At 40.2% G+C, this 13,569-nt stretch overlaps 1 protein-coding gene across 3 annotated transcripts in view; it reads right to left on the reverse strand.

Moving 5' to 3' along the window:
• Nucleotides 1–13,569, reverse strand: part of EPHA4 (EPH receptor A4) — a 156,408-nt gene that overhangs the window by 15,830 nt on the left and 127,009 nt on the right. For all 3 annotated transcript variants that reach the window (XM_020910759.2, XM_070458698.1, XM_020910760.2), the window contains 5 exons: nucleotides 8,059–8,117; nucleotides 5,797–5,910; nucleotides 5,361–5,546; nucleotides 1,330–1,391; nucleotides 666–875 (listed from right to left, as the gene is read on the reverse strand). In XM_020910759.2, the coding sequence (XP_020766418.1) occupies nucleotides 666–875; nucleotides 1,330–1,391; nucleotides 5,361–5,546; nucleotides 5,797–5,910; nucleotides 8,059–8,117 (631 nt within the window). The remainder of the gene's footprint in view (nucleotides 1–665; nucleotides 876–1,329; nucleotides 1,392–5,360; nucleotides 5,547–5,796; nucleotides 5,911–8,058; nucleotides 8,118–13,569) is intronic.

A 13,569-nucleotide genomic window follows, 5' to 3' on the forward strand; every position in this document is an offset into this window, starting at 1 on the left:
AAAACCCCCCCAATGCTTATTATTACAGATGCAAAATGGTTAACATTAAAGGAGGAAAATGGCTGGTCTGCTTCATGTTGATTTTAACAGTGTCAGCCCTAATGGCCAATAACTTTTATGATTCTGTGTTTATTCCATTAGTATCTTATATTCAGATTGTCCAGCTAAGATAGCAAAGCCATTAACTGTATACTGATAACTCTTCACCATGCCTTAATCCCGGCTTATCTACTAGTAGTAAAATGCAGGCCATTAGATACTGGGAAACCTTGTGTAGTGTAAATGTTTTATAAATCCTGTGTATACATTCTCAGATTCGGTAGGCAGCTGACTAGAACACTGTTCTGTCTTGTTTAAAATAAGATTTTTTTTAAATAATGAAAAGGAACCAAGTATAAAATCTAAAACAAACTAACTGGAAGAAAGGAAGGAAGCAAAGTAGATTAAGTGTGAAAAAATACAATAATGTGATGCTCTAAATTGTGATCATACATCTAGAGCATATTTCAAAATTTCTCTTGGAAACATGGTTTTAAAATGGATGCAAGGCTATGAAGAGGCTCTGCAGGATGAAGTAACTTATAAATATCATAAAGGGCTTAAACATCAAGTGAGAGGAACAGTTTCATTAGAGTCAAAGCTCAAAGGTCACAAACCCTTCTTACCCTGGTGGTATATGCTGCTTCCGGATCATCCTCAAGCACTCGCGACATGCCAAAATCAGACACTTTGCAGACCAAGTTGCTATTGACCAGAATGTTCCGTGCAGCCAGGTCTCGATGGACATAGCTCATATCAGATAAATACTTCATCCCAGACCCAATGCCACGAAGCATGCCCACCAGCTGAATGACCGTAAATCTGCCATCATTCTTCTGCAGAGGAAAGGAATGAGGTACAATCTCATTAACATTAAGCCTAATTAATTTTCACGAAGCATTTATTACTTGGATCTTTTTTGATAACTGTATCCGGTGTGCAGTGAAATTCAGTATGATTTCCGGGCCTTTTGGACCAAAGTCGCTAATTCATGAGCAGAGTATGAGCAAGGAGCTGGGTCAGCTTCCTGTGATAGATGGAAATTATCCAACTGTAATGAATCCATGGCTCCAACAGCCCCACAATACAAAAGTAAATCAAATGCTACCCTCCTTGAACATGGACTATTTAAAGAGCCTTTAAAAAAATCGCATCATTCTCTATTTCTCCTCTTCTTCTTCTGCCCCATTAGAAAAGGTCTGTGTACAACCAAACAGAACACACATTCAGAGTGTGTTAGAGTTTTCTAAATACCAACATTCTTGGGTTTAATATAAAGTAGCTACATACCCTGAGGAATGCATCCAAGGAGCCATTCTCCATGTACTCTGTTATGATCATTACTGGTTTACCTAGAGTTTCCAGAAAGAAAAACACAAAACCCTTGATGAGCACTGCAGTTAATGAGATAAAAATGGGCTGTGCACAATTTTCCTGCCAAGACACCTGTCTTGTGCGATCTAATTTAATTAAAACAAGCCAAGCTTATGCCTCAGCTGTGGGGAGCTAGGAATGAAATATTAAAAGGACGAGTAGGTTTAAATTCCATCTGGAAGGTTAACCCTTTGGGTGGCTTGTTAACAAGGTCTTTAACTACAGTGGCCTCCAGTACCCAGGGGCATGTGATGAGTATTTGTTCTCTCAAGCAACCGGAGAAGAAGATAAATGACCCATTTCAAGGCAAAAAAAAAAATCTTTAGGATAATTAATTAATTTTGCCCCCAGAAGAGACAATTGTGCAATGCTAAAGGAATCAATGAACAGAGAAAGTTGTTTTTTTTTTTTTTTTTATACCTATTTAGAGAAACCCAAGTTTCCAGGAGCAGTAGCTATGCTGAATACTTGATTACCTGGAATCATCTTAAAGCTCAAGCATGTACAATCTTAGCTTTTCCCCCAGCCTCACTCAGGTCAGGGGCTATAGCCTTTCTTTTCCCTTTTCCTATCTATCAATACACTCAGCCTATTTGCTTCTTTAAGATGCCAACCTCAGCAGCAGCAACAACATCATGGGAAAGGGTCAATAAGTGGTTTCATCCTAGCAGCAATTTTAGTTCAGTACTAGAACATTTGTGCACCCCAGTCCCCTTTGTAAGCAAAGAAATCAAAATGATTTTAAGGTTTGGAGAAGTGGGGACACATTTTCATTTCACTTTCGTTTTCTTTCTGAGGATTTTAGCAAATAAGGATGGTTCTTTAGTTTCTTAATCCCAGGCAATGGACTCAAGGTCTGAAGTTCCTTCTTTCTAAAGGTATTTGTAGGGTCGAAAAGACTCAGACATGACTAAGTGACTTTCACTTTCACTCTTTCTTTTGTGGGAGTGAAGAGGGAGTCGAAAGTAAATCTTTGATATTTTACTAAGGCTAGGGGTAAAGCAAAGAGGATAAGAGAGAGTTCCTGGGAGGAAAATAAAATATTAGTTTGATAAATAAAACTAATTTTTGACTTATCAAAAATACTCATTGTTGTCCTTATGGTTATGACTTAATCATGGAAACCGGACTGGGATGTGTCATTGCTGGAAAGTCCCCAGAATTATTCTAAACGGGTACATTTTCCATCTTAAGCTCCTATCAAATTAAACTCTCTACTGGCATAGGGAAAGGGAATATGTCTTCATTTCAGAGGCCAAATTTTAGAAGAGCAAAAGTTTTTAACATCAGTGAAGTCCCATTTATCAATTTGTTTTTTGGTTATGCACTGAGTATTGTGCCGAAGAAATCTTTCCAAGGCAAACATGTTGAATTAGGAAACAACACCTTGGACATTTTATTTACCAGGGATGAAGGAAAGCGGACAGAAGAAGCAGGAATCTCGGGGTAGACTAAAGGATGAATAAAATCACTTCTAATCTCTTTTCCCTTGGCTGCTGGGAGAGGCCCCTGACTGCCTTGCCATCCTCCGTCAATATAAATAGGAAGCCCTGAGTCCTTAGACTCAATGACCCTCTATAGCCGTGACCACACAGAACAAATGCATCTAAATGAGTTTTAATGAACCTGCCTCAATCAAATGCTACTTTGTCAACTCATGAGAAAGGGTGATTCCCCTGGTGGTGCATTAACACCTACTTCCATTTCACCAGGCCCCTCTGGAAATGTGGGGAAGACAGCACAAGATCCGAAAGAGAAGGGGGTAGTGGTGAGAATTTATAGTCTCTCTGTCCGTTTACAAAGTTACTCAAGGAACTCAGATTCTCACTTCACCTTTTCACCCTTACACCTCCCTAACCTGACAGTTGGCATCATCTTCACAATTTTTCTACATTCCTTTTCCTATTTATTAAATGTATCCATTTGTCAGAATCTATGAGGGCTACAAGATAAATAAAGATGGATGTCTGCATCGGCACAGAGGGGCTCATAAAATGGGTCCTGGCTGGACTCCTGGGTGGAGGCAAACCCATCCCCAGAACAAGCGGGGATGCCGTGGGGAAGGGAGAGGTGGGGGAAGGGGATAGCTCCTCTGGTGGAAATTTTAAATCATTTTAATTCAGTGACAACTGCATTATGCAAATGCATCCAGTCGTTTATAACAGTTACAGCTGTAATAGCTACGGGTTTTAGAGAGGCGCGGTGGGATTTTAGCACAAAGATCCCCTGTTTCTTCTCTCTTCTGCAGAGGTGCTACAAAAATCACTGTCTGCCCCAGGAAAAACACCCCAAGCTGAACAGAGCCTCCTTGTGAGAAAATGGACCTGCAGAAGTATTTAAAGGGAATGTTATCTTTTAATTAAAGAAGTGAAGGGCTCCGGGCAAGCCCAAAGGCCACAGGCTACAGAAAAAAAAAAAAAAAAATCCTGTCTGTAAAACTAATCTTAAAAAGCAAATAGAGCTATTCTATGCTAATTATAGCCTTCACCTTAGGTGGAAAATTATATACCCTTAGCACCAAGCTTCCTTTTTTAAAGGATTCCAAAGCTGGGGGAAAGATGTACTTCTTAAGACACAATAGTACCAGTTAACACTTAAAGTTTTTTTTTTTTTTTAATTTGCTATATAAGCATTATGCCATACACCCTAAATATTTCATTCAAAACAACCTTGTAAGGCAAGTTCTATTTTTACCTCTATTTTACAGATGAGGAAACTGAGAGCTTGAGCAACCAGTTAAGACTTCACAATTTACTAGCAGAAGATGGTGTGCAACTCTTTGGTCACTAGGCCAAAGAGACTCAAAGTGTGGTCCCAGGGACTATAGTGTGGTTGACCTTGAGCTCTTTAGATCGTGAGCTCATGGGCCCCTAACCACCGAATCAAACCTCTGAGGTGAGGTCCAGGAAAGTGTTTCAATGAGTTTTCCAGAAATCTGATATATATTTAAGTCTGAGGACCTCTAAATGAATGTATATTTGCTGCGACTTTCTAGTAATTCCTTATTTTCCCTGCCCAAAGATTGTGTACCCTTGCATGTTACTGACCTCTTTGCCCCAGACCTAATGTCTAATGTTTATACTCTTTAAATTGCCCCCACTTCACCCACTGCAGCCATCACTCTGCACAGGTTGATGGAGGATGCTTTTCCCAGGCATCTGGAATCAAATGGTACACTGGCTTCCTGGAGACATAGCCCCAGGCTCACACGATCCCTGACTTGTAGTAACTGTAGTAGGTACTAAGACTTCTGGAATATAGCCACCTTCAATAGGAACTATTTCACCTGCCTTGATCATGTGGGGCTTTATAAGTGGGTCTTAGCCAGCCTTACAGATGTATTCAGGGTATGCTTCACAAAATGCATCTGTTGAGCTGTGTCGTATTGTAACTGAAGCGTGGTTCACGGGCTCAGCAAATGCTAATGGACTAAAAAAAGGAAGGTTCAACCAGGTGTTACTGGAAATAGGTGCTGAACTACAGCTGCCATAAATCAGGCCGAGCAGACAAGCAAATCCCCCAATATAACAGATTCCCAGGACGCACTCCTCGCATCTGGAACCAAAGCTTCGAGCACAAGGTGTGGTGAAGCACTGTAGTGTTTTATAGGAAAAGTACTTAAAATTTATTTTGCTTACCATCTGCTTGCGCCTACCCTGTGACAATCAGTTTGGTCTAGCAAACATTTGAAAGATGGCGAGGCATACTAAAAATCTGCAATATTAATTTCACTAAAATCTCACACAAGCTGCTTTGGAAATAGGGTATCAGCCTACACCACAGACCCATTTAGAACTGACTACAAGATTAATGACTTGTCCTGCACTGATTTCCTCCTATTAGCAATCAGTGGGTCTGTTCCATCTGTCATTTCCCTGGAAAGAAAATGTGTGTTTAATTTGCCAGTAACTTCTAACTTGGCTTTGTCAAAGGAGCGACCCACGTACATTTGGTGACAACGCCTTCCAAGTGAATGATATTTGGGTGATCAAACTGTCCCATGATGCTGGCCTCGCTTAAGAAGTCCCTTCTCTGCTTGTCTGTATATCCAGCTTTCAGCGTCTTGATAGCCACATAGATTTCTCTTTTGCCAGGCACTTTGAGACGCCCACTGCATACTTCGCCAAATTCACCTTTGAGAGAGAAAAAGAATTGACTCTGAACCAGAAACACATTAAAAGTGAAAGAATAATAGCTAGCATTTGTGCAGTGTTTATCACACACTGAGCACTGCGCTGGTGTTTTATGTGGATTAAGGAAATTTCAGGTACACAGCTATTTACATACATAGGCACACAATATATATTCATATGCCTTTATATAATCCACATATATCTATATTTAATATTCACAAAGAAAACAGGCTTATAGATACAGACTTACCAACTCCTATGACTTTTTCAATCTTAATGCAGGATGCGTCGATTTCTTTGGCAAATTCTCGGACTGCTTGGTTGGGATCTTCATACGTAAAGGGATCCACGTACGTTCTAACACCTGAGTAACAAACATGCAAAAAGTTGGCAGGACACCTCTCATGCATGCGTGCTAAGTTGCTTCAGTCGTGTCTGACTCTTTGTGACGCAACAGACTGTAGCCTGCCGGACTCCTCTGTCCATGGGATTCTCCAAGCAAAAATTCTGGAGTGGGTTGCCATACCCTCCTCCAGGGGCTCTTCCTGACCCAGGGATCGAACCTGCGTCTCTTACATCTTCTGCATTAGCAGGTGTGTTCTAGCGCCACCTGGGGAGCCCACACACTTTTCAGGAACCACTAGTAAACTGAAATTCTCTGGATCTGAAAATACTCAGCACAGGAAAAGTTTTCTTAGCATGAGAAAAATAGCATAGGTATAGGAAAATGTTTAAAGTCTCGCTCTGTGTTTTGTTAGCAGGTAAACAAGAACTGTTTGCTACATAAGAGGCTGTAGCTCTCCAGAGTTCCTGGGAAGCCTTCACAGTGCAAGGATGAAATTTTAAAAACCATCTATCTGGTGGAGGGAAAGAGAGTCTCCATAAGGGAATTTGGAATGTGTTAGCTAAACACTGTTGTCCTGGGGACTTCCCTGGTGGTCCAGTGGTTGGGACTCCCCGCTTCCAATGCAGGGGGTAAGGGTTTGATCCCTGGTTAGAGAACTAAGATTTCCACAAGCCATGTGGCACAGTCAACAAATAAATAAATAAATAATTGAAAGCAACAAAAACGACGTAAAAAATATATTGTCCCAATCAGCTGCTCAAGTCCTATCCACCATCTCCAGCTTTCTTCCCTTAGGGAAGATACAGACACTGTTTCAAATGGTCGTGCTACAAGGCATCACGTTTAGCCCCATATCCACCATCAATTGATAACAGTAAACAAACTAAACCTAGGTTAAATGGACAAGAGGGATAATTAATCTGCTATTTGAAAATGCAAACTCTATATTGGAGTTCCACTTTTATTCAGTTTTGGAAAGAAGGTGCTGTAAGTAAAGACACTGAATTCCACCTGGAAGCTTCCGCTGAAGAAAATAACTGTAGCTGAATCATGAATGCTTTGAATACCAGGAAGGGTAATTCAGCCACACCCTACAGTCACTTGTAAGCTGAATTCAGAATGTGAGCACTTAGGCAGCCAGAGATGTCTGGGACAAGATGCATTAGAAATTAGTGGGAACTTTCCACTGGCATTCACACCTTGCCTTTCCCTCTGGAGCTCCTGGAGGTTTGGGGCACTGAGAGGTTAGGATACAGGTTGGCCCAATCCCTTTGATTTCCCAAGACTGTCAGTTTTGTTCTCATCTCAAAAAAAAAAATTACATAATTTTTGTTATTAAAAATATATACTGCATGCAAATGAGAAAGTGTGGTTTTAGGAAAGAAACAAGATGAACAAAGGGAAAATTACTGGATACTCCATGACCCTTCATTACTTGGTATGTTTGAGCCAAAAAATCTTTCTCAATCGCTAACAGGGTAGCTATTAACCACTTGGTACTATTTAAATGCAAATTAGTTAAAATTAAATGAAATTAAAAATTCACTTCCTCATTCACGACTAGCTACTTTTCAAGTATCCAACAGTGTGTGGTCACTGGCTGATGAATTGAATGGTGCAGATAAAGACCTACCATCACCTCAGCAAGTTCTAGCGGATGGTACTCCTGAAGAGTCACTAACCACTGTCCATTTCAGAGTCTTCTATCTTCCTCAAGTCATTCAATTCTTTGAATTTACTCTTTGGAACCACTTGGAACATCAAAATAACTAAAGTCCACTTAAGAAATACTGATAGTCTCGAATTCCATAGCGAAATTCTGCCATGTGTTCAATTCCTTATTCTATTTGTCCCCCAAATTTTTACCTCAGAAAAATTGTTACCTGTTAAATCTTGCCACCCAGCTACAAAACTGAGCCAGCTACCAAAACTTCTTCAGGGTGGAGGATAAAATAAGGGAAAAAAGAATTTAAGGAAATTCTCCAATCTCCACCTTTAATCTCACCTTAAACAAACACCAATCACCTATTTGAGTTAGATACCCTGAAGTCTATTATTTGGATAATTCCATGAACAGAATATAATCTTAATAGCCAAATGAATATTGTTTAGACATTTCTAGAAATGCTTGAAAAATAAAATTACTTTTATCCCAATTTTCTGTACCTTGGTTCAAATGTTTCTCTTCATCTGCTTCTTGTTTTGCTTTACTGTATTTACTCCGTCTATTAAAAGATAAAAAAAAAATACATTTTCAGAAGTTGTAAACCCCAAGTTCTTTGCTACCGTAAGTCAGGTAGTATACAAATTTCACAGATGAGAAATCTGAGGTTTATGGGAGGTAAAATAATAGGGTGAATAACTTTTACCTTGATATTAATAGTAAATAATGGTTTCAAATACAAGCAGAGTCCACAGTCTCTACTCTTAACCACAGTATTAAACTGAGGTGATAAAGCAAATATTATATAATATAATTAGAATTTTAAATCTTCATGAGAAATTTCTTGTATTGAAGATTATAATTTACTGGCGAGTTTCCCCACTTAGCTTCTCTAAGTTTGGTATCGACATGTATATAGTGCTACATTGAAAATGGCTAACTAACCAGGTCCTACTGTGTAGCACAGGGAACTCTGCTCAATATTATGTGGCAGCCTGGATAAGAGGGGAGTTTGGGGGAGAATGAAACATATATATGGCTGAGTCCCTCTGCTGCCCGCCTGAAGCTGTCCCAACATTGTTAATTGGCTATACTACAAAACAAAATAAAAAGTTAAAAAAATTCTGCACAAGGCAATAATGGTCAGTATGTGATAAGTAACAGTAAGCCCTGTTGCTTTCACCACAGTAACCACTACCACAAAAAAAAAAGAAAAAGAAAAAACCTCATTATCGTGTTACATGATATCCTTAAAACAATAGTTTTGTGGTTATTGGCTTCAATTGCTGCATACAAATTTCTAAATTATTAATGACAATTTAAAAGGTAAATATTTGCTTCATACTAGATTATATTCCTTAAGAGTTTGTAGAAAATACTGCAAGAGTAAAAATAAGTTTCCATTTGCAGCTAATTCTTTTTTCTAAAAAATAGTGTATGGTCCTACAGTTGGCATTCTACTCTCAAGGTCCCATAGGAGTGATATCTGACTTGGTTATAAAAAGTCTTGGGAAAAAGAAACCTTGAGTATATACAAATCTTTAATCAGTAATCTTGATACATTATACATGTGCACATGTACATGTATGTGTCCACGTGTGCAGGCATGTGCATGCTAAGTTGTTTTCGTCGTGTCCAACTCTTTGCAACCCTATGGACTGTAGCCCGTCAGGCTCCTCTGTCCATGGGATTTTCCAGGCAAGAGGACTGGAATGGGATGCCATGCTCTCCTCCAGGGGATCTTCTCGACTCTGGGATTGAACCCACATCTCTTAGGCCTCCTGCATTGGCAAGTGGGTCCTTTACCACTAGCGCCACCTGGGAAGCCCCGTGACTACAGGTATATATATTAAATAAACTGGAAAATCAACTCAGTTGATATTAGAGCTCTCTAATTTGGGAAATGAGACCACATTAGTGAATAAAATATGTGCATTTATGTTTCAGCCAAAAATGTCAAGTTTACATTGTAGTTTATAATCATCTTGTAATTTTCTTAGCGCTTTAAAGATGAGGTCAGTCAACTCTTACATATGTGGAAATGGAAGCTCTGTGGTGACAGGATTCCCTGATGGCCACGGAGGGTCGAAGCAGTGTGGTCCTGTCTGAATCCGATAACCTGAAACCCTGCACTTTGAACAAGCTGCGAAGGGCGAGATGCTCATGGAAGAAAGGGGGCCACACAGACCAGAGAGCAGCCCAGTCACAGTCACGTATCCCAGCTCCTTACCCACATTCCTCTCTAAATTGTCAGCAATGCAGGAACCAGCTCTGCAATCAGACCCTCGGAGCCTACAGATGTTTCTCCGTGTGTATAATTCCCTTGCAAATAATAATACCTTGCCTTTTTACATTGCATTTAACTTTTCAAACTGCTCTCATTACCCATATTATCTCTTCCCCTAACTGTTTGCAAAGCAGGGACCAGCTTAGTAAACACAGACCTCAGTTACTGGAGTTCACTTCGAAGGCAAGCCGTTCAGTCTTAAATAACAGCTTGCATTTTCACTTTGCATTTAACCTTTAAAAGAACCTTCACATCTGTTATTTCATCACATCTTCTCAACAATCCTATGAAAGCAGTCTGGCAGACAGACACACGCTCAGTCCCACTGTACAGACGAAAACGACGGAGGCAGAGGGGCACATCATTCACCCATGATTCTCCAACAAATATAGGAGTGTGTCTGCCACATCCAGCTCACTGCCTCTCATAGTGGAGATGAAGTTACATGATGATATCTGGCGAGAGTTAATTATAAGTAATAGCACATTTTATATCAGTAAATCCACTTAAATTGGATTTCACTTGCTCTCAAAAGCCACTGCTTCATCAAAGAAGCTAAACAGGTTTAAATAACCTGAAATCAGACGCTTGTATGAAAGATATAGTTCCCTCCAAGCCTCCCCCCTTTCCTCTCCTTTTAAGGGAAATACAAGCGTGTTAGGTCAGGGACTATGAAAACAACATTTTATGTCAAGGAAACGCGTGGCTAGGTCCCAAGGGTGTGATAGGGCCCTGCCAGCCCGAGAGATTGTATCTTATCAGAGCTCCTAAAAGCATTATCTAAAATTACAAGTATATCTTTTAAACCACTTTAGATCAAGAATACTGATCTGAATTTCTTTCCTTTAAAGAAAAAGAAAAAAAAAAAAAGCCTTGTGCAAGGAAGCTTTTGTCCCAACTTTAAACTGTCAGTGAGTTCCTCAAAAACCCTGATAGATACCAGAAGAAAGAACAGTCTCAAGAAGCCTAGAAGTGCTGATTTCCATCAACACATTCATGAAATCTGTGCAAAGCCAGAGGAAACGCAAAATGGCAAGAATCATTCATTATAAGGTTCACCTGCCCATCCCTTCCTCATACTTCTAAACATAGAAGGAGGAAGTAAATTAGAAGAGAAGGTGTATTTTTAAAGAAACTTTACTTGGAGTGTTACTTGGAAAAGTCTCTAGTGGAGTACAAGGAATGCTGGCAAAGAAACACAAGGATTACTGTTCAAAGGCTAATTGTAGCCTATTAGCTACTTAATAATACCTTGAAAACTAAAAAGCCTGAGTCCTGCTCTCCCTTTGTCACCTGATGACCCTTTCTCCTTTGGTTCAGGGTAGGACAATGTGTCCGTTATTGTCCAGAGAAAGAAAGCCCACTGGAGCTTATCACTGAGTCAGCCAGCCGGCAGGAAACCACGCCATCTAAAAGGGTGCGAAATTGACATCTGAGGCAGATCACCTGAATGACAGAAGGGAACCTTTGTGGAAGATTTTCTAATTATTGAGATGTGGGCAAGCTGATTAAAAAAACAAAAAAAAAAAACAAAAAATTGGGAAAGAGGGGAGTGGTTTGTGAGTAAATGCTCCAGAAGGAAATATTCAACCTTTCAACTAAGTTAAAGGGACTTGCCTGCAGGTGAAACTTTGAAAGTTGTGAATAAGCCCACCGGAATTGGGATATTAACAGACAATGTCCAGGAACAACAGGGGTCCCTGGTGCTGCACCCCCAACCAATACTTTGCTCCTGGCACCTTGACTATCTGATAAAACCAACAAAATAGTGGAGGGAAGTGTGGCAGGGCCCAGTATACACCCCACTTTTATGAAAATACTGACTTCCTTGATCAAGTCGACAGATTTGATTGATGGGGTTCACTGTTCCAAAACTAATTAGCAAAAGGTAAGTAATTTATTCAGCTAAAGTGCAAATTAAAGAAGATAAAGCAATGTAATAACTAGCATTGCTCCAGGAGGACCCTTTCCAGCGTTTAATGGCATCACCCACGAAGATTCATCGAAGTCATCCTTCTTTTTCCCCTTCCTTAAGCTGTCACTGTTCCTGCACCAAATGACGGCTAAATGCTCTTCACAAGCAACATTTTGAAATGGGTGGAAGTGAACCGTACGATTGCACACAAGTTGTTCCCGCAGTACCATCTGCCCTCTAATTGTAGAAATTTACATGACTTCATCAGAGCCAATTTAGGCTAACATTTAAGTGTGTTCATTCTTATGTGATCATAATATTCCAATTAGGACACCAGGAGAGATAGATAAGAGACTGAATGGTAACTGTTTTAGCATTATGAAAAGAGTTTCAGCTCCAAAGTGGAAAACTGTAACCTTCAGAAGACAACACCAACTTGCAAAGTCTGACTTCTTAATAGCATGCATTAGAAGCACATTAAATCACAGAACACAAATGCCAACATCACATCATGGAGGAGACTCCTGAAGCTCTGGTTCACCACAACTGTCAACGTTAGCATTTGATGTAGGTCCATTTTCCAGTTCAGAAGACATTAGCATAATCTATCTAGACCCAATATTGCAAGTCAGGAGAGATGGACTCCTGTTCTGATCAAGCAACTAACTAACTAGCTATGTGACCTTCTGTAGTTAACTGTTTAACCTCTTCTCTTGGCCTCAAATTCTTAATATACAAGATGCCAGCAATTTCCTACCCTGAGACATCTGTGTCCCTCCTTTACAAATTGTGTCACATCCATTTCATTTTTTTTTTTTTTAAACATCAATTCACTACTGAATTTCCCTGGTGGTACATAGGATAAGAATCCGCCTGCCAATGCTGGGGACCCAGGTTCCGTCCCTGGTCCAGGAAGATCTCACATGTCTGGGAGCAATTAAGCCTGTGCGGCACAGCTACGGAGCCCACATCCAGCAACTACTGAAGCCCCCGAGCCGAGAGCCCATGTGCTACAGCAAGAGACACCAGCGCGAGGAGACGCCCGAGCACCGCAACTCGAGAGTGGCCCCCACTCGGTAACTCGAGAAAGTCTGTGCACAGCAGCGAAGACCCAGGGCAACCAAAAAAAAAAAAAATCAATTCACTATTTTTTCTTTAATTCAGGTAAGAGGGGTACTTTATAACCCTAACATAACTAGAAACCCAGCAGCACTAGCAATGATCAGATCAATATAAAACCCACCTATGGCTGATTATCAGGCAATACTTATCTCTGATCATCAAACTGTCCTTTAGAAAAGAAGGGCTCGTCTTGCCTTCCAGTCCTTTCTTAAAAGTGTTTCTCATATATACTAAACAATAAAATACTATTTGGGAAGACACACTAGCCTAAAGCAACCTGAATTAATACTATTCAGGACGCTTCCGGAGGTAAGCTGATGAAGTCATTAACACAGAAGGGCCTGGGTGGGGGGAGTTGTCAGAGGAATTTAACACAGTCACTAGGATCAGTAGTCCTGAGGTTATGACCCTATCATTGCCAACAGTCAAAAATCAGTTTTAAAAGCAATAAAGCAGTTACACTGTGGCAATCACAAATGTACACCTACAGGAGTATAAAGAAATGGTGCCATGTGGCCAATGGAATGTACATATGCGGTCTAGGAGAAGATTTCTAGGGACAACATCACATAAATATAAGAAATGCTGCACCTTTAACAACCCCAGATGGTAGATATAATTACATGCTCTGAAAAGCTGACAGAATCCTTAAATTATAACTTATATGATAAGTGACACAGGAAGACACTG

This window comes from Odocoileus virginianus, chromosome 30 (assembly GCF_023699985.2).
Source record: "Odocoileus virginianus isolate 20LAN1187 ecotype Illinois chromosome 30, Ovbor_1.2, whole genome shotgun sequence".
NCBI classification, from domain to species: Eukaryota; Metazoa; Chordata; class Mammalia; order Artiodactyla; family Cervidae; genus Odocoileus; species Odocoileus virginianus.